At 59.5% G+C, this 26,842-nt stretch overlaps 1 protein-coding gene across 5 annotated transcripts; it reads right to left on the bottom strand.

Moving 5' to 3' along the window:
• Positions 1-1,214: 1,214 nt before the first annotated feature.
• On the bottom strand, positions 1,215-24,892 carry LOC135179944 (phosphatidylinositol N-acetylglucosaminyltransferase subunit A-like). 5 transcript variants are annotated; one of them, XM_064152110.1, is made up of 12 exons: positions 24,859-24,892; positions 23,889-24,553; positions 22,640-22,772; positions 21,900-22,032; positions 20,997-21,203; positions 19,244-19,439; positions 9,942-10,021; positions 6,207-6,314; positions 5,186-5,336; positions 4,551-4,685; positions 3,554-3,745; positions 1,215-1,494 (listed from the first exon to the last, which is right to left on the bottom strand). In XM_064152110.1, the coding sequence occupies exons 2-12, from the start codon at positions 24,538-24,540 to the stop codon at positions 1,370-1,372; spliced, it is 2,112 nt and encodes a 703-aa protein (XP_064008180.1). In that variant the 5' UTR covers positions 24,541-24,553; positions 24,859-24,892; the 3' UTR covers positions 1,215-1,369. The 5 variants fall into 5 exon arrangements, with proteins under 5 accessions (XP_064008180.1, XP_064008181.1, XP_064008179.1 ...); XM_064152111.1 differs by lacking the exon at positions 24,859-24,892 and having other exon boundaries at positions 23,889-24,220; positions 24,322-24,410; XM_064152109.1 differs by lacking the exon at positions 24,859-24,892 and having other exon boundaries at positions 23,889-24,660.
• Positions 24,893-26,842: the final 1,950 nt, after the last annotated feature.

Here is a 26,842-nt window from a genome sequence, read left to right as displayed (position 1 = left end):
TTGATTTTCAGAGGCTCTAGGAGCTGTGGAGTTAGGATCTGCGCTGCACTGTCCAGGTCACTCCTGCCGCTGGCAGCGCTGTGAGCAGGAGCTGTGGCCAGCAGGCAGCACCCAGTGTTTGCAGACAGCCTGCAAGCTGCCTTCACACCGGGCTGGGGCACTGCAGGACCAGTCTTACACACTGATCTTAGTGTGCTGACCTGATCTCAGCAGAGCACACATTAGACCTGTATCCAGAAAGGGAAAGTGCAGGGTTCTACACTTCGGCCACAGCAAGCCCAAGCAGCACTGCAGGCTGGGGCCAGAGTGGCTGAGAGCAGGCAGGCAGAGAGGGCCCTGGGGTGCTGCGAGAGAGGAGCTGCAGAGCAGGCAGCAGTGCCCAGGTAGGCAGCAGAGCCAATGGCATCCTGGGCTGGCTCAGGAGCAGTGTTGGGAGGTTCTTGTGCCCACCCCTGTGCTCAGCACTGCTCAGGCCACCCCTTGAGTGCTGTGTCCAGTTCTGGGCTTCTCCATTGCAGAGAGATGCTGAGGTGCTGGAAGGTGTTTGGAGCAGGGCAGCAAGGCTGGGGAGGGGCCTGGAGCAGAGCCCTGTGAGGAGAGGCTGAGGGAGCTGGAGCTGGCAGCTGGCAGCAGAGCAGCCTGAGGGCTGCCCTCAGTGCTGTGCCCAAGCTGTGCAGGGCAGTGTGGGCAGGACGCAGCCAGGCTCTGCTCAGGGCTGGCCCAGGGCAGCACAAGGGGCACTGGGGGCAAGCTGGGGCAGAGGAGGTGGCAGGGCAAGAGGAGGGGAAGCTTTTTGGCTGTGAGGGTGGCAGAGGCCTGGAGCAGGCTGCTCAGAGAGGCTGTGGAGTCTCCTTCTCTGCAGCCACTGCAACCCCCCTGGCTGTGCTGTGTGTGCCCTGCCTTGGGTGCTGCTGGTTTGGCAGGGCTTGGGCTGGCTGCTCTCTGGGGGTCCGTTCCAGCCCCTGGCACTCTGTGACTCATGCTTACACCAGGGCAGGACCAGCAGCCACTCCCTTGATTTTACAGTGAGATTGGGTGGGCAAGAGGGAGAAGGAGCAGGGACCCCACACAGACAAACACCACACTGAGTGCAGGTGGCTCTGTGTGTGTCTGTGAGTGGGGGCACAGGCATCTACACACATGCCAGGTGAGCTGTTCATGCCCCACAGCTGCTCAGGAGGATGTAAGTGGATGTGAAGGAACTGCACCCAGGATACCAGTCACAGGCTTTAATGTGCTCTGGCAGCTGATGGTCAATACCCACAGCAGACAACGAGTGATGTCTGGGATCATTTTCCTTGGATGCAATACTTTTGGAGTAAAGAACCATCTGCTCCTCTTGCTATCCCAGGGTCAGGACAGTCACAGGCTATCGATAAAGGAGGAAGTTCTCCAGAGGCAGAGGCAGGTGCAGCTTGTGGATTGCAGACAGGCAGGAGCGGCCCAGGAGCTTCCTGATGCACAACCGGCACAGCTGGGCAAGGCTGGCAGGACCTGGCAGAGAACAAACAACCAGAAGCACCCCCAGCCCCACCACTCCTCTAAGTCAGAAAGCAACAAACCCAGCAAGGTCTGCAGATCAGCTCAAGCACCACACATGGACCTGCTGAGGCTGGGGAAATCTCAGGACATGATAGCTGATATTCAGTTTGTGTTGTCAGCGCTGGTTCAGTGATCTGAACATGCTAAGCACCAAGCCCTGCTGTGCATGCCTGCCTGGCTGCTGTGCATGCCTGCCTGGCTGCTGTGCATGCCTGCCTGGCTGCTGTGCTGGAGAGAGGGCAGCAGGGTGCACAGCCCTTGCTCAGCACTCATAGATTAGATTCATAGGGTGGGTTAGAGTGGAAGGCACCATTCAGCTCCAACCCCTGGCCATGGGCAGGGACACCTCCCACCAGTCCAGTTTGCTCAACGCCTCATCCAGCCTGGCCTTCAACACCTCCAGGCAGGAGGCAGCCACAGCCTCCCTGGGCAACCTATGCCAGTGTCTCACCACTCTCACTCTAAGGAAGTTCTGCCCTTCTCAAGCTTCAGTCAACTTAATAGCTAGGAAGAGGAGCAGTCAAAGGGAGCCATCCAAGTACCCATAGCAGAAAAGTCAGGAAGTAGAAAGAATACTCTAGAAAACTCTTCAGCCTGGGCTGCTTCTAGCAAAGAGGGCAGCTGCGAATGTTAGCTCTGACAAAGTATTGGAAAGCAGGACTGAAGAGACAGGTGAAGAAACCAGGGACAATTCATTCCCCTGCAGTCCCTCTGTAACGGGGGAGAGGGCAACAATCTGAAAGTGGGAATCAAAACCAGACTTCAGGAAGGTAAAGTTATTAATATTGGGATATTTTTGTATCTACACAAACTCATCTACACAGGGCAGCTGGAGCAGAACTGCAGGTGCTGCTTTTGCTCAGGCAGCTGCCACTGCTGAGCCTGAACAGCTCCGACACGGGGACAGGAGTCACACGAGGTGAGAAGCATTCAAGCAAAAGCTTTCCTAGAATCACAGAACCAGGCAGGCTGGCAGAGAGCTCCAAGCTCCCCCAGCCCAACCTAGCACCCAGCCCTGCCCAACCAACCAGACCATGGCACTAAATGCCCCAGCCAGGCTTGGCTGCAACACCTCCAGCCACGGCCACTCCACCACCTCCCTGGGCAGCCCATTCCAGTGCCAATCACTCTGTCAACAGCTTCCTAACAACATCCAGCCTGAACCTCCCCTGGCACAACTTGAAGCTGTGTCCCCCTCTTCTGCTGCTGGTTGCCTGGCAGCAGAGCCCAACCCCACCTGGCTACAGCCTCCCTGCAGGCAGCTGCAGGCAGCAATGAGCTCTGCCCTGAGCCTCCTCTGCTGCAGGCTGCACCCCCCCAGCTCCCTCAGCCTCTCCTCACAGGGCTGTGCTCCAGGGCCCTCCCCAGCCTTGCTGCCCTGCTCCAAACACCTTCCAGCACCTCAACATCTCTCTGCAATGGAGGAGCCCAGAACTGGACATAGCACTCCAGGGGTGGCCTGAGCAGTGCTGAGCACAGGGGTGGGCACAAGAACCTCCCTTGTCCTGCTGCCCACACTACTCCTGAGCCAGGCCAGGGCCTGTTTCATTTTCACAGCCTGTAATCTAATTCTTCTCACCAAAATATTCCAGCTAGCTTCAAACTAGCACACCAGGTCCCTCTGCAGGGCTCTCCTACCCTCCAACAGCTCCACACCTGCTCCTGGCTTGGTGTCACCTGCAAACATACTGATGCTGGATTCAATCCTCTGGTCCAGATAATCAATAAAGATACTAAACAGGAATGTGTGGGCATGACAGAAGCCACAGATAAAGGCAGCAAGGCAGGGAAGACCAAGGCCGTGTCTCATGCTCTCCATAAAGCCCAGCTGTGTGCAGAGGGCTGGCACAGAGCTTGCCTGCAGCACTGACCACACTCAGTGCCTGGGAGCTGCCCTGCAGGCAGAAGCAGGGAGGGGAGGGGAGCCAGCATCTCTTCTCAATGCAGCATCCTGAGGCAGCAGAGCTAAAACCTGTTGTCCCAAGAAGAGGAGGGGGCAGCAGAGCAGTACCTTCCCGAAGCAGCAGTGCCCGCTCCACTTCGCTGTTGGGTGCGGCCAGGTCCAGGGCGCTCTTGGCGTCGGCGTTCCTGCACCTCAGGCTGGCGCCATAGTCTGCCAGCAGGGTGACCAGCTGGGGGCTGGCGCTGCGGGCCGCGGCGTGCAGGGGGGTGTCTGAGCGCTTGCCCTGGTCCACGCTGGCTCCTTGAGGAACAGCAGGGCACGGTGAGAGCTGGCAGGGGCAGCTGCCTGAACCAGCAGCCTCGACACGTGGCTGGGCTGGCACCACGAGACGCCCTCAGCTCTCTCAACAGCAGCAGTGCAGCATCCATCTGCTGTGCAAAACTCCTCTGAGCCACCAAATCCTGTCTGTGATGGACCTGACCTTCAGCCCACTGGGTGTACAAAGCCTGCCTTGTGCTCTGTGGACTTCTTCATAACAGAGAACCTAGCATAGATTAATTACCAGGGGGGAAAACAACACCTTTAGGTGTCTCATTGTAATGCCTCAGGGCACAGCAAGGGCCATGCTCACCCTAACTCTGCCAGGCCACAGCTGCCGCAGGTGCAAGTCAGCTCACACACAGGGACAGCAGAAACAGATGCTGCCCCCTGGGCTGTGCCTGGCCCTGCAGCGATCATTCCTTCAGGCAGCTTTATTGCTGCCTTCAGCACCCATGGCAGCATCTGATAGTGAGTTGATGTGGTCAGCAGTGCCAGCCAGTGCTGCAGGTGCTTCCTGTCACCACTCTAGGCAATGAGAAGCATTTCATTCTCACACTCTTGGGCAGGCTCAGGGAGGTCTCTGTCACTTTGCTGAGGAAACATCAATCCCTCATGAATGTGGGCCACATTTTTAACAGCCTCCAAGCAGTCTCACAGGCTCAGGCTGCCCAAACACCTCCCATACAAATAGTCCATGATGTCTACAAGGGAGAAAAGGCCTGGAGAAACCAGCAGTGCTGGCTTACACCACCACAGCTCTCCCCAGCCCCTTCCCCATCTGTACCTAGCTCTAAAAGCTTCCTGACGCAGTCTGTCCTCTGGTAGGTGCAAGCCACGTAGAGCGGGGTCCCATGCTGCAGGTCTTCTTCATCGATGTCAACCTGATGGGCCAGAAGGATCTCCATGCACTCCCTGTGGCCTGTGGAGTGAAGAGCCAGCACTGAGGTGCTGGAGAGCAGAATGCACCCAGACCCAAAGGGTGAGTAGCCAGAACCACAGAATCACTCAGGCTGAAAGAGACCTTCAGGAGCAGCCCCCCACAACCCAGCTACCATGGCCCCAGGCCCTGAAGCATAGGCTGGATGTTGTTAGGAAGTTCCTGGCATAGAGAGTGATTGGCACTGGAATAGGCTGCCCAGGGAGGTGGTGGAGTGGCTGTGGCTGGAGGTGCTGCAGCCAAGCCTGGCTGGGGCACTGAGTGCCATGGTCTGGTTGGTTGGGCAGGGCTGGGCCGGGGAGCTTGGAGCTCTCTGCCAGCCTGCTTGGCTCTGTGATTCTGTGATCTACAGCTTCTAGAACTGGGACTGAGCCGAGCCCCCTGGTCTGCACCTGCATGGACACAAACTGTTCAGGCCCTTTACTAGCAGTAAAAGCTGCAGCCCTCAGGTGCTGCCAGCCTCCCCCACGCCTCGCTGTTACCTCTCTTGACGGCCTCGTGAATGGGCGAAGCCAGGTGGCTGCCAGGCTGCGGCTTGGCCCCGAACTCCAGCAGCATGCTGACACAGGCGGCACTGCCACTGCAGCAGGCACTGAACAGAGGAGTGACCCCCTCGATGGTGACTGCATTCACCTGCAACGGAGACGCAGGCTCAGCAGGTCTGCAGGTCGAGCAGGGCCCTTGCAGCATGCCTGCTGGGCACACCAGCAGTGCCCCTGGCATCTGATGCCAGAGCTGATGCCCAGAGGTACACAGTGTGGCACAACATCTGGAACCTCCTCCTCTTTCTCGAGAGACGGTGCCATAAGGCAGTGACACTCTCTGCTGGCAGTGCTCCTCCTGGAGCTGTTGAGAACAACTTGGGCTTGTTCAGCCTGGAGAAGAGAAGGCTCTGGGGAGACCTTGGAGCACCCACCCAGTGCCTGAAGGGACTACAAGGAAGCCAGGAAAGGACTTTGGACAAGGGCTGGGAGTGTCAGGATGAGAGGGGAATGGATTGAAGCTTAAGGAGGGCAAACTGGGACTGGAGATTGGGAAGAAATTCTTTAGAGTGAGGGTGGTGAGACACTGGCACAGGCTGCCCAGGGAGGCTGTGGATGTCCCTGCCCATTGGGCATGGCAGTGCTTCCCATACAGAGGGAAGACCAAGCCCAGGCAGGGAGCAAAGGCAAATCCATCACCCACACGAACCAAGCCCTGCTCCCTTGCCCCACTCCCTGCTCAGCTGCTCCTGGCAGGCTGCCTGCTGGCTGTGCCCCAGGGCACTGCACCACAGCCCTGCAGGGGCAGGCAGCTTTGTGCTGCAAGCACTGCCCCCCAAGGGACCACCCAGGCACCGTTCTCCAGCAGCAGCTTTGTGCTCTGGGAACTGCCCCCAGGGACCCACCCGGGCACCGCTCTCCAGCAGCAGCTTTGTGCTGCGGGCGCTACCCCCAGGGACCCACCCGGGCACTGCTCTCCAGCAGCAGCTTTGTGCTGCGGGCACTGCCCCCAGGGACCCACCTGGGCACCGCTCTCCAGCAGCAGCTTGGCACAGGCGACGTGGCCCCCCTGGCAGGCCTGGTGCAGAGCAGACACACCGTCGGTGGTCACCAGGTTCACGTTGAAACCCTGTGAGGGGAGGGAAGAGTCCTGCCTGTACCCCAGGGCTGCCCAGGGGCTGGCTGCAGCCTGGCACACAGAGCCCCGTGGCTGGCTGCGTGGCCAGGGAAGGTGCCCGTGCTGCATTAGTGCCAAGCCGTGCCTCCTGGTTCTGGTTCTGCACAGTGCACAGCTAACCACGGCTCTTTGACTGCCTCCCCCAAGAACTGCTACACCTGTGGGATCCTCCAACTGCCTCCTCTGCAGACATTCCAACCCCCCTCTGGCTGCGTTCCTGTGTGCCCTGCCCTGTGCCATGCTCCTGCTCTGGGAGGGGGTTGGGCTGGATGCTGTCTGGAGGTCTCTTCCAGCCACTGCCATTCTGTGACTTTCCAATTCACCTCCCTGAACAGGGCTGGCTCTGGGCACCTTGGCTGCTCCACAGGAGAGATGCAGGCTCCTCTAGAAGAGGATCCATCCCATGCCACTCCAGCTCTTTCCAGTCCATCAGAGGCTTTCTGTGCCAGGAATGACTATGTGGGATGCCCAGGGCATTCTACTCAGAGGCAGCAAGCACCTGGTGACACAAATCCCATCCAGGCATCGTACCTCTTAGCTGACCAAGCAGGGAGCAGTGCACATGGAAAGGCAGAGCTGGGGTTGCCAGAGGCCCTATTGCAGGTATATGTTGCCCTAAATGACAGCTCTGCACAAACAGGCACAGAATGGCAGCGGGGGGAAGGGACCTCTGGACACCATCTAGTCCAACCCCCCAGCAACACAGAGACACCCAGAGCAGGTCGCACAGGAACACATCCTAGCAAGGGGTGAAAGCCTTCAGAGGAGACCCCTCAGCCTCTCCGGGCACCCTGAAGACAAAGAAGGTTTCCCTTACGCTGAGGCGGAGCCTCCTGCGCTCCGTCTGTACCAGCGCCCCTTGTCCTGTCGCTGTCCAGCGCTGAGAAGAGCCCAGCCCCATCCTCAGGAGCCCTGCCCTGCCCATACCCCTGGCCAGGACCCCAGTCCCTGAGGGAGGGTGGCTTAGCAAGACCCTCGGCCAGCTCCTGAGCACTCGTGGGGGCCACCAGCCACGCTCAGGAGGGAGGCAGCAGTGCTGAGGTGTCTGCTCCGGAGCGCAGCTCAGGCTCGGCTCTCGGACTCCCGAGCCGCGCCGGAGGAGAGCAGGCAGAGCCAGCACGGGTGCCCATCTGAGGTGCCATGAGCGCTGCAGCTCAGGGGGTGGCAGCAATGCACTGCTGGTGAGTGGGCAGCAGTGGGGACTGAGACAGCAGTGCAAAGCCGGCCGCAGGCACAGGGCGGCACGAACAGCTGCTGCCGCCACCCGAAGATGGAAATCCAGGGTAGGAAACCAATCGTTTGTCACTCCTCTGAAAGCTTTAGAGAGGTAAAAGCTGCTGCCAGATGTGCCCTGCGTGGCGCCAGAGCCGGGACCAGAGGGAGAACGCTGGGGAAACGTGGAGCCGATTCTGCTGCTAAGTGTGTGGATGGTTCACACTTAACACCCAGCACTTCGCTGCAGGAGGAATGCCCTCCGTGTGCTCCGGGGAGGGGACAGGGCGATCCGCAGCCCTCCTCGGCTACCCAGAGCTGAAACAATGGAACTCACTCAGTGCAGGCGAAAGGCAAGGCGACAATCCCTTGCCTTAGGCAGTGGAGATCAGAGAATCTGGAAGGGACCTCGGAGCTCCTCTGCTGCAACCTCCCCACCGTGCCCAGGGACACCTCTCAGCCACACTCAGCTGCTCAGGGCCTCAGCCAGCCTGGCCCAGGACACCCCCAGCAAGGAGGCAGCCACAGCCTCCCTGGGCAGCCTGGGCCAGGCTCTCAGCACCCTCACACACAGCAGCTTCTTGCTCAGCTCCACTCTCCCCCTGCTCTGCCTCAGCTTGTGGTGCTGGAACAAGCACTGGTGAGTCCCTGAGCTCTTGCCACACTCCAGCACTGCATCATTTCCTTATGCTCAGGCATCCCCTGGGAAGCAGAAACCTCATGAGCTTGTCTGAAAGCTGTGGTCCTGCAGCAAGGGCCCCTGAGTGTTGCACATCTGAATTAACCTAATTTACAGCTCCATATTTAATTCTAGGCAGAGTGACTCTGCTGGGAGTGGAGAGTATTGAGAGTGCTGCTCAGGAGCTGACAGCTTCATCCCTGCACTCATCAAGCTGTGGTGAACCAGCTTCAGTTCAGTCTCCACACACATCACTGTGCCATCAGTAGAACCTCATCCCTCTTGCCCAAACTCACTGCCCTCAGGAGAAGGAGAGAGGATGGATTAACTCCACGGTGAGTAACCACATCAACTGCTTCTCCAGAGCACAGCCACGAGCAGTGCAGCACTGAGTGTAACCACTGATAGAATGGTGTGAGGCCAGCAAAAACAAGGATGAGGGCAGCCAGGAAAGCAGCAAAGCTTCCTTAGTATCCCTAACCTCCATTGCTTGCTTTTCCATAGAAATCATTTGATACCAGCAGGTGAGGGAAAGAGGGATCAGGGAAGGAGGGGAAACAACTCAAGAGTTGTCTGTGGTGGAGGCTTTCACACAGGCAGCTCCACTCCTTGAGGCTGTTCTGTGGGCTCACTGCTAAAAATGATTTGCCTTGAACATAGGAATTCTGATGCCAGGACACAGGGCTCACACTCAGGGAATTCATTTCCCTGCAGCTGTCCTGACTGGCATGGGAGCAGTTGCTCATTCATGCTACATGACAGCCACAAAGATGCTGCCAGGGCTGGAGCAGCTCTGCTGTGAGCACAGGCCGAGGGAGCTGGGGGAGTGCAGCCTGCAGAGGAGAAGGCTCCAGGGGCAGCTCAGAGCTGCTGCCAAGAGCTGAAGGCAGCCTGCAGGAAGGCTGCAGAGGGTCTTGTGCTGAGGGGGTCTGCAGGCAGGCCAAGGGCAATGGTTTGGAGATGAGGCAGAGCAGGGGGAGAGTGGAGCTGAGGGAGAAGCTGCTGAGTGTGAGGGTGCTGAGAGCCTGGCCCAGGCTGCCCAGGGAGGCTGTGGCTGCCTCCTTGCTGGGGGTGTTCTGGGCCAGGCTGGCTGAGGCCCTGAGCAGCTGAGTGTGGCTGAGAGGTGTCCCTGAGCATGGTGGGCAGGTTGCAGCAGAGGAGCTCTGAGCCATTCTGGGGTTCTGTGACTGAGTTTAAGAGAAGGTGGTGAGGAAGGTAAAGCATGAAGGCAATGTGGCAAAGCCAGAAGAGTCACAACCTGCAGCTGCCACCTTCACACCCAGCACCTTGGCCTCTGTTCTCTCCTCCTGCTCTTTTGCTGAGCCCTGGGTTTCCTCTGGGGCAGAGGCTCCAAGGCAGAGCTCTCTCTGTGGGAAGAACTTGAGCAGCAAGCTGGACAGAGCTGTACTCCACACTGCCTACCTATTTTCCCACATGGCAGCTGCCCAGGCTGTCCCTGGTGCCAGGGTGTGGTGTGTCACTGAGATGAGCAGGAGGACCTTCGTTTACCTTGCAGCAGCCTTGCTCCTGGCCCTGTCCCCTGCAGCCTACCTAAGCAAACCTGTCCGAGGCCTCCATGCGAGCAGCTTGGCGAGCTGCCCGTCTCATGCCCTGCTGCAGCTGTTCCAGAGCAGCATCTCCCAGCTGCGGCTCAGCAGAGGCTGTGCTGCCTCCCGGGTTCTCTTTACCTGTGCCAGCAGAGTCTTCAGTGACAGCAGACGACCCTGGAAGGCAGCGTCGTGGAGCGGGGAGCGGTCTGCCCAGCTGCCTGCAACGGCAACAGCAACCAGCACAGTGAAGGCAGGGCAGCGGCAGCTCGGGGCAGGCAGCGGCAGCTCGGGGCAGGCAGCGGCAGCTCGGGGCAGGCAGCGGCAGCTCGGGGCAGGCAGCGGCAGCTTGGGGCAGGCAGCGGCAGCTCGGGGCAGGCAGCGGCAGCCTGGGGCAGGCAGCGGCAGCTCGGGGCAGGCAGCGGCAGCTTGGGGCAGGCAGCGGCAGCTCGGGGCAGGCAGCGGCAGCTCGGGGCAGGCAGCGGCAGCCTGGGGCAGGCAGCGGCAGCTCGGGGCAGGCAGCGGCAGCCTGGGGCAGGCAGCGGCAGCCTGGGGCAGGCAGCGGCAGCTCGGGGCAGGCAGCGGCAGCCTGGGGCAGGCAGCGGCAGCTCGGGGCAGGCAGCGGCAGCTTGGGGCAGGCAGCGGCAGCCTGGGGCAGGCAGCGGCAGCTTGGGGCAGGCAGCGGCAGCCTGGGGCAGGCAGCGGCAGCTCGGGGCAGGCAGCGGCAGCCTGGGGCAGGCAGCGGCAGCTCAGGGCAGGGAGCAGCAGCCTGGGGCAGGCAGCGGCAGCCTGGGGCAGGCAGCGGCAGCTCGGGGCAGGCAGCGGCAGCCTGGGGCAGGCAGCGGCAGCTCGGGGCAGGGCAGCAGCAGCTTGGGGCAGGGAGCAGCAGCCTGGGGTAGGCAGTGGCAGCCTGGGCAGGCAGCTGTGTGTGAACACGGGCCAGGGCCAGAATCGGCCTGGGGCAGGGTGAAGCTGACAGAGAGCAGCAGAGGGCTTGGCACCACAGGGCCAAGGTGCTTGCCCAGGCACCTCAGCAAAGCCTCCCTGGCACTTGTCAAAGCATGCAGCCAACACCACGAGTTCAGTGCTGCAGGGACTCACCCAAGGACTCCAGAGCCCTGCAGCTCTACCCAAACCACAGCAGTCTCCATCTTCCCTAGGGAGCCTTTGTCACAAGTCACACTGCAGCTTCTCTCGCCCTCTGTCAGGAGGCTCAGACAGGGGCCCCGAGGGAGGCTTGTCCCTCAGGTAATTCTAGCATGTCCCTGGCAGCTTCACCCCCTGAGCTGACAAGTTCATAGTTATACCTCCACCACAGACCACCAGGCAACAGATTCCACCTTCCTTCCCACTGGAGATTTCACTAAAGACGTGGAAAAATAAAGTCTGCCTGAGGCTTTGCTGCTCTTGATGCCCTGGAGTGCTGGACCGCCCAGGCTCCTCCTGCAGCCTGCCTTGGCCTTCCTCCTATCTTAATACACGTCTAAATAAAATCCCTCGGCGTAGCTGCTCCCTGCAGGCAGAGTCAGGCCAGGCTAAGCCCCTGGAGCTCAGGAGGAGAGCAGATTCCCTCGTCCTGTGTCACAGCTTGCAGCCACACCAGGGCAGGGAGTGCAGCGCTTCTGCAGCAGGCAGCTGCATGCCCAGAAGCAAGCTCCATGTCTGCACGCAGGCTCTGCTCTGCAGACATTCTGCTCTAGCATTTGCCCAGGGTGATTTATCTCCATTGCAGGAAACTCCTGAGGCAAGGAGGAGTCGGTGAGAGGCACAGACACATCCCTGGGACCTAGAGGCCAAGGACACAGCAGAGGTTCCAGCCTGGGCCAAGGGAGTGTCCTTGTCTTTCCTGAACCAGAAGGCACTGCAGCTCAGGGGCTAGGCTTTAACTGGAGTCACCACTTGTGTTCCCATGTCCTTAAGAAGCTTTTCCTAGGCTCCTAAGGCTGGAAGCTAGCATGGAAGGACCAGCTGGCACAGCAGAACACCAGCTTCCTAAGCACCAAGTAGGCTGCACCAGGAGAAACGATGGAAACGGGAACCAGGCAGGGACTGAGGCACATTCCCCTGGAAATATCCAAAGGTGCCCAGCCCAAATCCCTCCCGTGCTGGGGCCTGACACAGGCAAACTCTGTTCAGAAAGACCGGCACAAACACAACCTGGCTGCAGAGTGGGTTGAGAGCAGCAATGAAGAACGAGCCTTGGGGGTGCTGAGTAGCTCCCAGGAGCCAGCAGTGCCCTCCTGCAGCCCAGCAGGCAGCTGTGTGCTGGCTGCAGCCAGAGCAGTGTAGGCAGCAGGGCAAGAGAGGGCATTGTGCCCCTTGGCACTGCTCAGACCTCACCTCCAGTCCTGCCTCCAGTGCTGCTGTCCCCAGCAGGAGGAGGACACAGAGCTGCTGGAGGGAGGCCAGAGGAGGCCACAGAGATGCTGCCAGGGCTGGAGCAGCTCTGCTGTGAGCACAGGCCGAGGGAGCTGGGGGGGGTGCAGCCTGCAGAGGAGAAGGCTCCAGGGGCAGCTCAGAGCTGCTGCCAAGAGCTGAAGGCAGCCTGCAGGAAGGCTGCAGAGGGACGTGTGCTGAGGGGGTCTGCAGGCAGGCCAAGGGCAATGGTTTGGAGGTGAGGCAGAGCAGGGGGAGAGTGGAGCTGAGCAAGAAGCTGTTGGGTGTGAGGGTCCTGAGAACTTGGCACAGGCTGCCCAGGGAGGCTGTGGCTGCCTCCTGCCAGGCAGGATGAGGCCCTGAGGCTGGCTGAGCCTAGCTGAGAGGTGACCCTGGGCATGGTGGGTGAGCTCTGGGATCCCTTCCAGCCTGAGCCATCCTGTGAGTACATGTGACAAGACCTGGGGCTCCTCTGCAGCAGGTGGCTTCAGCAGCAGGTCAGGCAGCAGAGTGCAGAGCCCTGCTGAGCCCTCTTGCAGCACACTTGCATGCAGGTACAAGGCCTGTGCATGCCCCACAGCAGCTCATGCTGCTGCATGCTGCTATGCACCCACAGCAACCTACCTGCCTGCAAGCTGTGGCAGACGTAGTTCCCGTATGGGGCACTTCTTCCCTTCCCAGCTGTCAGCGCCATGTGTGCCAAAGCTGTGTCTTTTGGAGTGCCTACAGAGACACGGAGCAGCTCTGCTGCTGCTGTGTCCCCTCACTGCTGAGAAAGGGCTGTGAAGCTCCAGCTGTAACCCAATACCGAGCCCCGGCAGCAGTGCCACAGGACCTTGTGTTTTGCAAGGTGATCCCTGCCTGGCTGTGTGCAAATGGCAACTTACAGAAAAAATATGCTGTGGCCTCCTAAACTTCAAGGCACTTTGGTAAGGACCTGCATGGAGCAGAAACTGTTTGTTCTGTCTCTGACCATAGCTGCGTGGAGAAAAGATGGCACACAGCTGGCATCAGCTGTGGGGAGGAAGAGATGAGTAACCCAGGAGTGGCTGTGCACAACAACTCGGGAAAGCAGTCCCTTGCTGCACTGTTTCTCTTGGCCACAGCTCAGTCTCCTGCTCTGAGTGCCTGTTTGACACCACCCATGGTCTACTCACCTCAGGTGCCCGCCTGGTGGTGGTGGCACAAGTTACGGTGAAGCGAGTGCCCCAAAAGGTACCACACACAAATCTGCCTGCTCAGAGTGCTGGTAAGAGTCTCCAGGCAGGAAATGAGTCCTCCTTGGTGACAACCTGAAAATGCTGTGTTGGTTTATTAGTGCAGCTGCCAGCCTTAGACACCTGACTGCCAACTGTTATGGCAGTGGCAGGAAGGAATCAGAGCACCTGGGAGTCACAGAGTGGCTCAGGCTGGCAGGCAGCTCAGAGCTCCTCTGCTGCAACCTCCCCACCGTGCCCAGGGACACCTCTCAGCCACACTCAGCTGCTCAAGGCCTCCTCCGGCCTGGCCCAGAACACCCCCAGCAAGGAGGCAGCCACAGCCTCCATGGGCAGCCTGGGCCAGGCTCTCAGCACCCTCACACTCAACAGCTTCTCCCTCAGCTCCACTCTCCCCCTGCTCTGCCTCACCTCCAAACCATTGCCCTTGGCCTGCCTGCAGCCCCCCTCAGCACAAGTCTCTCTGCAGCCTTCCTGCAGGATCTCTTCATGCTGCCCTCTTCCTGCCTGGGCAGCTGTTGGAGGCAGATCTTTTGCACTCTGAATCATGGCAGCACTGCAAAGCCCCCCACAGTGGGAGGCTCTTCAGGTCCCAGCACTTCCCCATGCATTTAGCAATGGATTCCTCTCTTGGACGTCACAACAGTGCAGCAAAACCAGAGCTCAGTGTTAGTCTCCTTGGGTTTACTTTACCTGGGACTATGCCATAGATCTCCTCTGCTATCCTGGCAGCCTCTTTCCTGTTGCCTTTCACAATGTAGAAATGGGTCAGCAAAGCCAAGGAAATCTTAATGAGAAGCTTGAAGCAAAACAAAGCAAAGATGGCCTGGTAAAGGTTAGTGACTGCAGGCAGCACAGCTCTGCCCTCCATCTCGCTCTGCTCTCCAGCGGCGTCCCGGCCTGGGGGCACTGAGCTATTCTCGGCGTGCCCTGGCAGCTATTTCAGGCTGCACAGAGCCTGCTGCTCCTCACTGACCAGAAATGCCTCCTGGGCTCCTCTCTGCTCTGGCATTTGACACTCAAGCACAATGCCAAGGGTGAGAGGCTGTGAATGTGCCAGGCAGGGAGCAAACTGAAAGTGCTGCCCAAGCCCTCGGGACTGGGATATTCAGAGGTGCCCTCCAGACCCCCAGAGCCCTCCCTGCCACTCTGCACTTGCTGTGTGAGGTGGCAGGGCCGTGCAGAGAGGCTGCCCAGGTGGAGCTGCAGGCACTGCTCACCTGCCCAGGCAGGCAGCAGTGCACTGCAGCAGGCAATGGGTGCCCGTCTGCCCCCAGCACCTGTGCCACAGAGGGTGGCACCTTCTCCAGAGGCGTGTGCCAATGCCCCCCACGGCAGCAGCCAGCTCCCGGGACTGGTGTGTGCCAGAGAGCTCACACCTGGCTGGCACCGAGCTGGGATCTGACACCAGGCCAGGCCCCCTGCCGAGCTCACCAGGAGGCACCTGGCAGCCTCAGGGGGTCAGCAGGACAGGGCAGGGGCCTCAGAGCTGTGCCCATCAGCAGTCCAGCCCAGGCCTCAGCACAGCTGCCAAACCCAACTGGCCACGAGCAGGAAGGGCCAAAGGGAAAGAGTTTATTTTTAAAGGTTGGGGGAACATTGACACAAAGGTGAGGGCATCACAGGGCCTGCCCTGGGCACCTCGCAGGGCCCCCCACTGATGGATACCTCACAGGGCCCCCCCCACAGATGGGTACATCACAATACCTGCCCTGGGCACCTCGCAGGGCCCTCCACAAATGGGTGCCTCATAGAGCCCCCCACTGATGGGTACCTCGCAGGGCCCCCCACTGATGGATACCTCACAGGGCCCCCCCCACAGATGGGTGCATCACAGTGCTTGCCCTGAGCACCTTGCAGAGCCCTCCACGAATGGGTGCCTCATAGGGCCCCCCACAGATGGGTACCTCGCAGGGCCCTCCACAGATGGCATCACAGTGCCCTGACCTTCCTGCAGGCCCATCCACACCCAGCAGGCACGGCCCAAGAGGACTCTGCCTCCCTTGCTTTCCTTCCACACAGGCTTTTCATCTGCCAGCTCTCTGCCTGCAGCTCCAGGGTCTGCTCCAGAGGACTGCAAACAGTTCCTTCCTGTGCCCTCAGGATGGGCTTTCAGCACAGCTCAGTGATGCCCTCAGTGCCGGGGGCCTGCTCTGTGGGCAGTGCTTGGCTGCTCCCTCTTCTCCACACGAAAGCCAGACAGGACTCAGTGCTGCTTTCTCTTCCTTGACATCCTCCCAGCATTCCACAGCCACCAGATGCTACCTCCAGGCACAAGTGACCCCTTTGGGGTTCTTGAGCAGCGCTGTGAAGGCACTCAGCAGCTCCTCTCCTGCTGTTACTGGTGTGGTTATTGGCACTTTGCTACTGCAGCCACTGCCAGCTTTTCAGACTGGAAGCCAACATCACCCAGTGCCATCATGGCAGGCTGAGAGGGAACAGCTTTCAGCTTGAGGAGGGCAGATTGGGACTGGAGAGGAAAGTTCTATGCAGTGAGGATGGTGAGACACTGGCACAGGCAGCCCAGGGAGTTTGTGGAGCACAGAATCACATTGGGTGACTGCTCCACAACCTCCCTGGAGGTGTTCAGGACCAGGCCTTGAGCAACCTGTTCCAGTGGGAGGTGTCCCTGCCCATGGCAAGGGGTTGGCACTGGATGATCTTTAGGGTCCCTTCCAACCCAACCCAACCCACTCTATGAATCACCTCTTCCTCCGCCACTGCAGCAGGCCAGGAGCTGAAGCAAGTCCTCCCAAGGGTTGTGCAAGGGTAGTTACTCAGTGGAGCAGCAGCAGAGCTGCAGGGGCAGGAAGGGTTTGGGCAGTCACTGCCCTCACCAGCAGCAAGCAGGAACATGAAGATTTTCTGTCCTTCCTCATTGCATGGCCCCACACACCCCTGAGCAATACCCATCCTGCAGGGAAGGGGAAGGAGCTCCCAGGCAAGCAGCAGGTGTGTCAGGAGAAGCAGGCCACACCCTGGTTTGGCAGCGTTTGACCTGACCTCCCCTTGTAATGCAGAGCTGGAAACGCACAGACTGTAATACAGTGCAGAGTGGAAGGGAGAGAGAAAAGGCTGAAACCTCTGGTGGAAGGATCCAGGCCTTGTGAGTGCTGATGGTTCCCTGGCACTGTGTTTCATTGAAAATAAGCCAAATGAAACCAGAAGATGAGATTGAACAAGGCCAAGTGCAGGGTTCTACACTTTGGGCACAGCAACCCCAAGCAGAGCTACAGGCTGGGGCCATAGTGGCTGAGAGCAGCCAGGCAGAGAGGGAGCTGGGAGTACTGGGAGAGAGGAGTTGAAGAGGAGGCAGCAGTGCCCAGGTGGGCAGCAGAGCCAATGGCATCCTGGGCTGGCTCAGGAGCAGTGTGGGCAGCAGGACAAGGGAGGTTCTTCTGCCCACCCCTGTGCTCAGCACTGCTCAGGCCACCCCTGGAGTGCTGTGTCCAGCTCTGGGCTCCTCCATTGCAGAGAGCTGCTGAGGTGCTGGAAGGTGTTTGGAGCAGGGCAGCAAGGCTGGGGAGGGGCCTGGAGCACAGCCCTGTGAGGAGAGGCTGAGGGAGCTGGGGGGGTGCAGCCTGCAGCAGAGGAGGCTCAGGGCAGAGCTCATTGCTGCCTGCAGCTGCCTGCAGGGAGGCTGTAGCCAGGTGGGGTTGGGCTCTGCTGCCAGGCAGCCAGCACCAGAAGAAGGGGACACAGCCTCAAGCTGCGCCAGGGCAGGTCTAGGCTGGAAGTTAGGAGGAAGTCGTTGTCAGAGAGAGTGATTGGCATTGGAATGGGCTGCCCAGGGAGGTGGTGGAGTGGCCGTGGCTGGAGGTGTTGCAGCCAAGCCTGGCTGGGGCACTTAGTGCCATGGTCTGGTTGGTTGGGCAGGGCTGAGTGCTAGGTTGGGCTGGGGGAGCTTGGAGCTCTCTGCCAGCCTGCCTGGTTCTATCATTCTATGCCAGCCATGAGGCTGAATCCCTCCACAGACAGAAGCTGGGCTCTGAGCCCTGCCCTCCAGGGCTCTGGGAGCAGCACTCCTGCACTGCACTATGAATTTGCTGTCTAACACCAGGTAAGAAGACTTCAGTCTTCAGTAATGCTTGGAAAGAAAGGCAGCCTGTGCCCTGGGCAGGGACTGGGTGACATGAAGATGATCATCTCCTGTCACCCACTGGGATGTGGCCCCAGGGAGAGGTGACCAAGCACTACTAACAGACACAAGGAGCCACTGCTCTGGGGGGACTTCTCTGCATGAAAAACCCACCCAGGGGTCACTGCCACTCAGGGGGGGCCTTCCCAAAGGCCTCTGCTATGAGGATGAGCTAGGGGTGCAGCCTGCAGAGGAGAAGGCTCCAGGGGCAGCTCACAGCTGCCTGCCAAGAGCTGAAGGCAGCCTGCAGGAAGGCTGCAGAGGGACTTGTGCTGAGGGGGGCTGCAGGCAGGCCAAGGGCAATGGTTTGGAGCTGAGGCAGAGCAGGGGGAGAGTGGAGCTGAGCAAGAAGCTGTTGAGTGTGAGGGTGCTGAGAGCCTGGCCCAGGCTGCCCAGGGAGGCTGTGGCTGCCTCCTTGCTGGGGGTGTTCTGGGCAGGCTGGCTGAGGCCCTGAGCAGCTGAGTGTGGCTGAGAGGTGTCCCTGGGCACGGTGGGGAGGGTGGAGCTGAGAGGTGTCCCTGGGCACGGTGGGGAGGGTGGAGCAGCTGAGCTCTGAGCTCCCTGCCAGCCTGAGCCATACTGTGACTCCACTTGCAGAACCTGTCTGACAGTGCTGCTGGTGTGGGCTGGGTGAAGCTACACACACTCAGCCCTGTCTCTTCCAGCCAGGACTGAAATGCCACTCTGGTCAGAAGGAAGGGACAGGGAACGTTTTAAACCAAGCATCCAAACAAAGGAAGCAACCCAGACAAGCCCCAAAACAAAACAGAGAGGGTGGAGAGAATGAGCAAGCAGAGTGGTGCTTGTTAAGCCCTTCAGAGGTCTCTGTCTGGGGACACCTGGGCACAGTCTGCTGGAGGAGGTTTTGGGCCTGAGCTGTTTCTGGAGGCTGAGTTATCTCCAACTGACAGGACTGCTGCACCTGGGTACTCAAAAAAATGCCATCAGCTGAGAGGACTTCCCTGCGGGGCAGTGAACAGGACAAACCCAGCTCCTGTTAAGAGACATCAATAATTCATGCTGCCGTTTTGATTGAGCAACAGGATGGTCCTGGTGTGACCAGGGAAGAACTTCTCAGTAACAACACTGCAGGCAAAACACTCACAGGGACGCAGCTGCTAGGACTAAGGCTCTGGAATGTCCTTGGTCATGGACCTCAGCACTCACTCAGATGCCAGGGTCATCTTCGAAGAGCTGCTTGGGTGGTGTTTGAATTAAACACTGCCTGCAGTGCTGCTGTCCCCAGCAAGAGGACACTGAGCCTGCCCAGAGGAGGTCACAAAGATGCTGCCAGGGCTGCGGCAGCTCTGCTGTGAGCACAGGCTGAGGGAGCTGGGGGGGATCAGCAGAGACTGCTGCAAACTACCTGTGTTTGTGCTCTGCTTCCTGCAGTATTTGAGCTGGCAAATGAAAACTGTTTTGTCTCCAAGGCTTCTGACACAGATCAAACCCTGTGCTCTGCTCCCAGCTGGAAGTGCAAAAGCCACGTCCAGACATCTGCAGGGCTCCAAACCCCCATGAAAACATCACCCTATGTTGAGGTAGCACAGTTGAGCAAGTCTGTCCCAGAGCTTCAAGAGGCAAAGTGAAGCACTTGAGGAGCAGTGTCCCCGGCAGCAGGCAGGAAGCCCCCAGCGTGCTCTCCGCCTGCGCGGCTCAGGAGCTCGGCACTCTTCCCTTCTTCCCCGCGGGACACTGCTTGGGCCACGCACCTCTGGGCCCCGTGGCGTCTACTGCCACGTCGATGACGGACTCCGGATGCACCCACCTCAGGAACACCAGCAGCAGGAAGTTGAGGACAGCCAGGAGAGCAAAGATGTGGCCGGTGACAGGGCCACAGTGTGCCAGGAGCCTGCCCAGCCGCGCTGCCATGGGCAGCACCGCCTCGGCTGCCACCCTGTCGTACACCTGTGGGGCAGAGACAGCCGGAGTCAGGCACGGCCCCTGCGCAGGCACTGCCCGCCGCCTGCTGGCACAGAACCACACGCTGCCCCCTCGGGCACCCCAAACCACCTCTGCAGGTGACGCTGAGCAGAGCTGGCCCTGCTCTCTGTCAAGCTGGGTCTGGAAACTGCCCAGTGTGGGGGACCCCACTGCTGCCCTTGGGAGAGGAGCCCAGTGTCCGGCTGTGCTCATGGGGAAACGTTTCCTCCTGCAGTCCAAAGGCAACCTCCGGCAGGAACTTGTGCCCATCACCCATGGGACTCCTTGGCAAAGGGAGTCTCCATCCTCCTGCTAGTCACCCTTCGTGGACTGGTCCATGGGCATGGCCCCTTCACAGAGAATTTTGTTCTTTTCACTACAGGGTTATAAAGGAAACTGAAATCTACCTAACCTCTACCAAAACACTGCAGCTGAAATGCTGCTTGTAGTTACAAGCCACCAAATGCACTGCACCGAGAGTGCTTCCACAGGGCCACGCAAACCAGTCAGACCTGATGCTGCCCCACTTACACAGCTGAGTGCAGCACAGGGGCTGAAGGCAGCAGTGACTGATGCCATGACTGCAGTTAACATTCTCCACTAGCAGCTGAGTTTTCACACTGAAGTGCAGTTTGAATCCTGAAATTAGACCTGCACAGCAGAAGAGGGACATGGAGCCACAGAAGTCACCAAGATGCTCAGGGGGCTGGAGAAGCTCCCCTATGGGGACAGGCTGAGTGGGGGCTGTCCAGCCTGGAGAAAAGGCAGCTCCAGGGAGACCTCAGAGCAGCCTGCCAGTGCCTGAAGGGGCTCCAGGAGAGCTGGGAAGCGACTTTGGACAAGGGCCGGGAGTGCCAGGATGAGAGGGGATGGACTGAAGCTTGAGGAGGGCAGATTGGGACTGGAGAGTAGGAAGAAATTCTTTAAAGTGAGGATGGTGAGAGCCTGGCACAGGCTGCCCAGGGAGATTGTGGGTGTCCCTGGAGGTTGGATGAGGCCTTCAGCAACCTGGGTTGGTGGGAGGTGTCCCTGCCCATGGCAGGGGGGATAGAACTGGATGACCTTTAAGGTCCCTTCCAACCCGTCCCATTCTCTGCAGTCTGATCTCAGCAGTGTTGCTTCCATCATATCCATAGCTTGTGGCAGTCCAGCTGTGCTCAGCCTGCCAGCACTGAACTGCCTCTCCTCACTTCACACCACTTGCTAGCTCATGCCAGACAAAGCTGCAGTGGCCTCTTGTTTCCTTTCAGCCATCACTCCCCATGATGCCAGGAAAGTCACTTCATGTGAAAACAGGAACAGGCAGACAGGTAGAAATGCAAGCAGAACCCCAGGCTGCTCCTCAGAACAGTTATGGCTCAGGAAGAATGCAAATAGAGAACACCTCACCCAGTTAGTGAGGCATCTGGGGGGAAGAGTCTTCAGTGAAGCTTTGTAAAGCAGGTGTTGGAGGGAGCACAAAGCTACACAGAGTGCACACAGCAGAGGTGCAAAGCAGCAGCTGCTGCAGAGCTGACCTGAGGAAAGCAGAGCTGTACTCACCTTCTCGGTCCTCTCTGCTACATTCCTCCACGTATAGAAGGTCTTCACCTCCTTGTGAACAGCCTCTGGAGATGGCAGTGCTCCTGCTCTCAGCTGGGCAATGGCTTTCTCTAAGCCACCACACAAGGATTTGACAGAGGGCTCACATAAAATGATGAGGTTCTCTGGCAGCACCTCGGGAATGCCTCCCACTCTGGTACTCACCACCTGGGGAAGGGGAACAAAGAGCACTACTGCAGAACACCACCACTGACAGCTGCTGCTGGGGGGATGCAGCACCGAGGGAGAGCAGGAAACAAAAAGGATTCAACGAGTGGTTGCACGTTGGGAAGTCTGCCTCTGCTGGAAGTTCGGGCCTGGGAAGAGAGCTGGCAGAGTGGATTTCCTTCAACGCCTGCCAGACTGAGAAGCAAATTTCCTTATGGCTGCTGATTTAACTAGTTTTGAGTTGCTAGTCTGAGTCAGAAATCAGCCAGAAAGGCTTTTACTGTTTCCTCTTTCTCCCCAAGTCCTCTCCTGAATCCCTCCACGGCAAGGCCAGCACATCCTCAGTTCATTTAAGGAAACAGGTGCCAGTTGTTGGTGCAAGAAGGAAACAGCTCCAGGACAATGCTGCTGACTCAACAGGCCTGACTGGCCCGTGCTCAAGAGCCACCTCTGCAGCCCCTCGACAAGCAGAGGCAAAATAACCCTCAGGAAGATCAGCTGCCCTGAAACTCTGTGAAGGTCAACACACAGAGCAGGCAGCCTGCTTAGCTCAGAGACCTGGAAGCTATTCCCAGCTCCAGCAGCTTCCAGGGGTATTTGCTCCCCAGAAAGCCACAGATGGAACTGGATGTTTAAGTTCAGATGGACGCAGGCATTCTAGAGGGCTGAGGTCTCTTCGTTATTACTTCTTCTTACCTGTAAACCACAGCTTGCTGCTTCCACAATTGCCATGCAAAAGGCCTCAGTGAGGGAGGTGTTGAGAAAAATGTGCCCCTGGACTAGAACATTTCTAACATCCTGGTGCTCCAAGGCTCCTAGCAGACGTACCCTGCGTGGGAGAGTAAGACAGGGGGACTGTGAACGCCACAAAGCCATCCCTTGCTTTGGATGCACTACCTGCATCTTCAGTGGGGGCTCTGATCACCCTCAAACTCTGGGGGGGAATGGGATTTAGAATGCAATGACCATGACCTGTGATTTTTAAGAGATCCTGGGAATTAGAAAAGGGAGAAATAAGGACAGTGACATCTCAGCAGCACAGTCACTGACTGAAGTGCAGTGTGGGCAACAGGGGAAAACGAGGAGCCTTGTCCTGGCCACACAAAACTGCCTTTGAACAGCAAGGAGAGCCCAAAGGCAAATGCATACCCACAAAACAAATGCTGGAGGCACAGCAGCAGCAGGGAACAGGGTCAGAGCATCACAAGAACACAGAGGGGGTAAGCACTACCCTGAAGAGTTTCCTACTGAAACAGTAACTCCCCAGGAGTCCTCCTCTCAGGCGGCTCTGACAGCTCGTGCCATGTGCTGGCAGGTGATCCAGGCACCACAGCCTCAGAGCAGTGTGGCCATTAACGACCCCCAGGCTGGCACAGGCTGCCAGGACCAAAGGGAAAGGTCCCCTGAAGTGGACTAAAGGCTAAGAGAGCACCAACCTGTCGTGCAGCTGGTACCTCTCCCGGACCTCTTCCAGGACGATGCGCTTTGGTCCTTCCCCTCCAACTAGGAAATGCAGCTCTGGGTACTTCTGGCAGAGCTCAGGAATGATGCCACTAAGCAGATCTATACCTATGAGCAGAAAATGCAGGGCAAGCTGTTACTGTATCTGATTTTAGAACTTGGCTCAACGAAGCCTACTGCCACAACCCCAAGAGCAGAAGCCTCAGAGTGTCTCGAAGTCGATTCCACTGCAGAACACAGCACTCAGAAAGGAAGACAACCTGTGAACCGCCAGCAGAGAGCCAAGAGGAAACCAGCCTGCTGGCATCTGAGCACAGGAGACACAGCAAAAGCACCTCTAACAGAGGCATGGGTCAGGGCCTGGAGCATGGCCCCAAGGAAAACCTTCCAGTAATGCTGAAGAGATGGAGCATGTCTGGAGGGAGGCACCTTTGAGCCCATAGAGCACAGAGAGGAAAACTCAGGGCTGACACCTTACAGCTACCATTGAAAAGCCAATCACAGACTGGTTTAGGTTGCAAGGGACCTCAAAGCTCAGCCAGCTCCAACCCCATAGGCAGGGACACTTCCCACTAGAACAGGTCACTCAGGGCCTCATCCAATCTGGCCCTGAACACCTTCAGAGAGGTTGTGGAGCACAGAATCACTCAATGTGATCTCCCTGGGCAACCTGTGCCAGTGTCTCACCACCCTCAACCTGTGCCAGTGCCTCACCACCCTTACTTCTTCCTAACATCCAGTTCCAATCTCCCCTCTGCCACTTCAAACCTATTCCTCCTCCTCTCATTCCCAGACCTTGTCACTAGTCCCTCCCCAGCCCCCCTGCAGCCCCCTTCAGACCCTGCAAGGCCACTCCAAGCTCTCCTCCAAGCCTTCTCCCCTCCAGCCTGCACAGCCCCAACTCTCTCAGCCTGGCCTCACAGCAGAGCTGCTGCAGCCCTCTCAGCATCTTGGTGGCCTCCTCTGCGCTGCCTCCAACACTTCCATGTCCTGCTTGTGCTGGGGGCTGCAGAGCTGCCCCCAGGACTGCAGGGGGGGTCTGAGGAGAGCAGAGCCAAGGGGCAGAATCCCCTCCCTTGCCCTGTGCCCACACTGCTCTGGCTGCCACCCAGCACACCCAATGCCCACCACAGCCCCAGCGTGGGTGGTACCAAACCAAGCCCTTTCTTACCATCTCCTCCAGAATGGCACAACCAAACCGAACTCAGCCCTGTCCCCCGTTACCTTTTCTATACACGAGCCTGCTGACCACGACGATCGTCACTGTGCTGTCGTCCCTCCGCGACGGCTCTGGGGTGAAGTCGGTGGGATCGACGGCGTTGGGGATGACCGAGACGATGCGTGGGTCCAGAGCTGCTCGCAGCACTGTGTTCTCCTTGCTCGTGTAGGAGACGCAGATGATGTGGTTGGTGTCACACAGGGACACGGTCAGAAGTTTGTTGGTGAGCACCGAGCTGACGTCCGCAAACCCGAAGAGGGAGTGGTCGGTGAACACCGTCCGCAGCCCCATCGTCTTGGCGTGGAAGAGGGCATCGTGGGCCATGGCGGAGAAGGAGCTGTGGGCATGGACGATGGTGACCCTCTCCCTCACGAATATGTCCCTGAGCAAGGGCAGGCTGTGGAAGAGCGTCGTTGCCGTGGACTGGTTGTACATTACCTTCAGCGGCAGGTAGTAGACCTTCAGCCCGTTGGTGAGGTAGCGGACGCCCTTCCGGCAGCCGTAGGCGTGGGTGACCACCAGCACCTTGTGCCCGCGCTCGATGAGGCACTGCGACAGCTGGTAGATGTGGCTCTCCACGCCGCCCATGTTGGGGTAGAAGAAGTCCGACACCATGCAGACGCTGTGCGCCCGTCCCGCCGCGCCTGCGGCCGCCATCACGGGCCCGCTCCTGCCGGGGAAACCGCCAAGTGCCATCACTCGCCGGCGGCCGCCCGCAACGACCCCCGGGGCCCTCGCCGCCGCCGGGCCCGGCCATGCCTGCCGTGCGGGCCGCACCGCGGCCCCTGCGGGCGAGGCGCTCGGAGCGGGGCGGCCGCGGGGGCCCTTCGAGAGGCTGCTCGGAGCGGGGCGGCCGCGGGGGCCCTTCGAGAGGCTGCTCGGAGCGGGGCGGCCGCGGGGGCCCTTCGAGAGGCTGCTCGGAGCGGGGCGGCCGCGGGGGGGCGGGGGGCGCGTGCGGCCGCGCGCGGCACGTACCTGCCGGGGCCGGCGCTCCGCGGCGCTCGCGGCGCCCCCCACTTCCGGCACGGCCGCGCCGTCCCCGCGGCAACCGCCCGCCCCCCGCCCACCGCCCAATCGCCGCCCCCCGCCCGCCGCCCAATCGCCGCCCCCCGCCCGCCGCCCAATCGCCGCCCGCCGCCCAATCGCCGCCCGGCGCCGCGTCTCGCGGGAGGGGACGCGGCCAATGGGAGCCGCCGCCTGGGGGGCGCGGGGGGGGCTGTCCCGCCGCGGCCGGGGCCGCGCCCGCCTGCCCGGGCCGTGGTGCGGCAGCGGAGGCCGCTCCGGGCCGGTTGCCGCGAAAGACAACAACAAAAGCGGCCTGCGGGCAAAGCGGCGGAGGCGATGGGCAGCGCCGCCTCGCAGTACCGGGGCTCTGCCCTGCTGCCGTGCCCCGGGCTCACGCGTGGCAGGAGCTGCGGCGGTGCCCTGGGGTCGCTGTGCCACGCGTGCTGAGCTTGCTGCTGGTAACGAAGGGCGCTGTGATGCCCGCGGGCAGGCGGCTGCGTGGGCTGTGCGGAGCGCGGCCGGCTGCGGGACACCTGCCCGCCCTGGCTGGCTCTGCGCCTCGCCCGGAGCCTGGCGTGCAGCTGCCGGCAGCGCCAGCAGGGCCCGCGGTGCAGCTGGCTGCCCGGGCGGACGGTGGCTGGCGCTGGCGGCCTGGCATCTGTGCGCCTCGGCAAACCTGCCTCCACCGGCGTGTGTGTGTGTTAGCCCCGCGACAGGTCTGCCAGGGAGATGGGCAAAGCCTTCTGGAAAGGGAGAGGGATTTTCCCACTGGGAAGTTCGCGGAGAAGCTGCCAAGTCTCTGCCGTGACTAATTCCCAAGGGTGCAGTGGCCCTAGGATGAGGTGGCACAGGGATGCAGCAGCAGGAGGGGAGGTGGCAGACACAGTTCTCTGGCTGTGTTGTGTTGCTCACTCTTAACACTGTCACCGGTGCCGAGCAGATCCAGCATCTGTCCTCTGATCTCAGGGGAAGAGAATTAAATTGTCTCCCTGAGTGCCTGAGCTCGGCGCTTGTACTGCCTCGTTTGAGGAATGTAAAAGGTCAGAGGGTGCCTTGTGGGATACCGAAAGCAAGGAGTAAAGACATTAAACAGCGGCAGCAGAGTAATTACTGCTGTCAAGCCTGGTGCTTGAGCGCTCCCTGAGGCACCCTCATAAATCGAGTTAATGGAGGGAGAAGACGGAGGGCACTTAAAAGAGATTGCTATGTCTCTGTGCTGGCTGCAGGTGACATCTGGCCTCAGGGAGACCACTTCTGTGCTCTTGAAAATGCAGGGGACATGTCTGCTGAGCTCTCTGCTCTGCCCCCTGCCTCAGCCTGCTCTCAGGCTGTCCCCAGCCGGGTAGGCAGTGCTGCTTTTGCTGCATGTCTAGAGCAAAATCTGCCCCTGAAGTGGCTCTGCCATCTGCACACAGCTGCTGCATTGATTTGCACTCCAGGTGCCTCAGACATGCCCATTGCTCATTTCAGAGCATCACTGATGGACAAGACCAGGTGATGAGGCTTTCAGAAAGAGCTCCCAGCAGAGCTGTGGAGCAGGGATGGTGCCGCAGAGAGGGGGCTACCGTCCTGGGAAAGGGGTCTCATGATGTGGAACAGTGGTGTGGGAGTGCTCAGAGGAGCTCAGAGAGAAGGACGTTTTCTTTCTTTGGATTCAGGAGAGCAGAAACTGTTGGAAGCCCCAAGTGGAGAACTGTCAGAAGCCCCAAATGGAGAGCATTAGTGCAGGACAGTCCTGGATGGAGAACTGTGGCCTACAGCTGCAAGCACAGAGCAAGATCAGTTAGTGAAGTTAAGCAGCAGACAGAGAAGCCCAGTACCCTGCCAGAAAGCCACAGTGCTTGCAGTTTCTGATCTGCTGCAATTCAGTGTGCTCCAGAACGAGGTGGAGAACCATATCTGCAGTCTTTGTGCTGAAGGGAAGCCCTAAGTGTCCTTCCATCTGGTTTAGTTC

This window comes from Pogoniulus pusillus, chromosome 12 (assembly GCF_015220805.1).
Source record: "Pogoniulus pusillus isolate bPogPus1 chromosome 12, bPogPus1.pri, whole genome shotgun sequence".
Lineage (NCBI taxonomy): Eukaryota > Metazoa > Chordata > Aves > Piciformes > Lybiidae > Pogoniulus > Pogoniulus pusillus.
The sequence above is the reverse complement of the archived record's forward strand: the minus strand, read 5'-3'. Positions and strand labels throughout refer to the sequence as shown.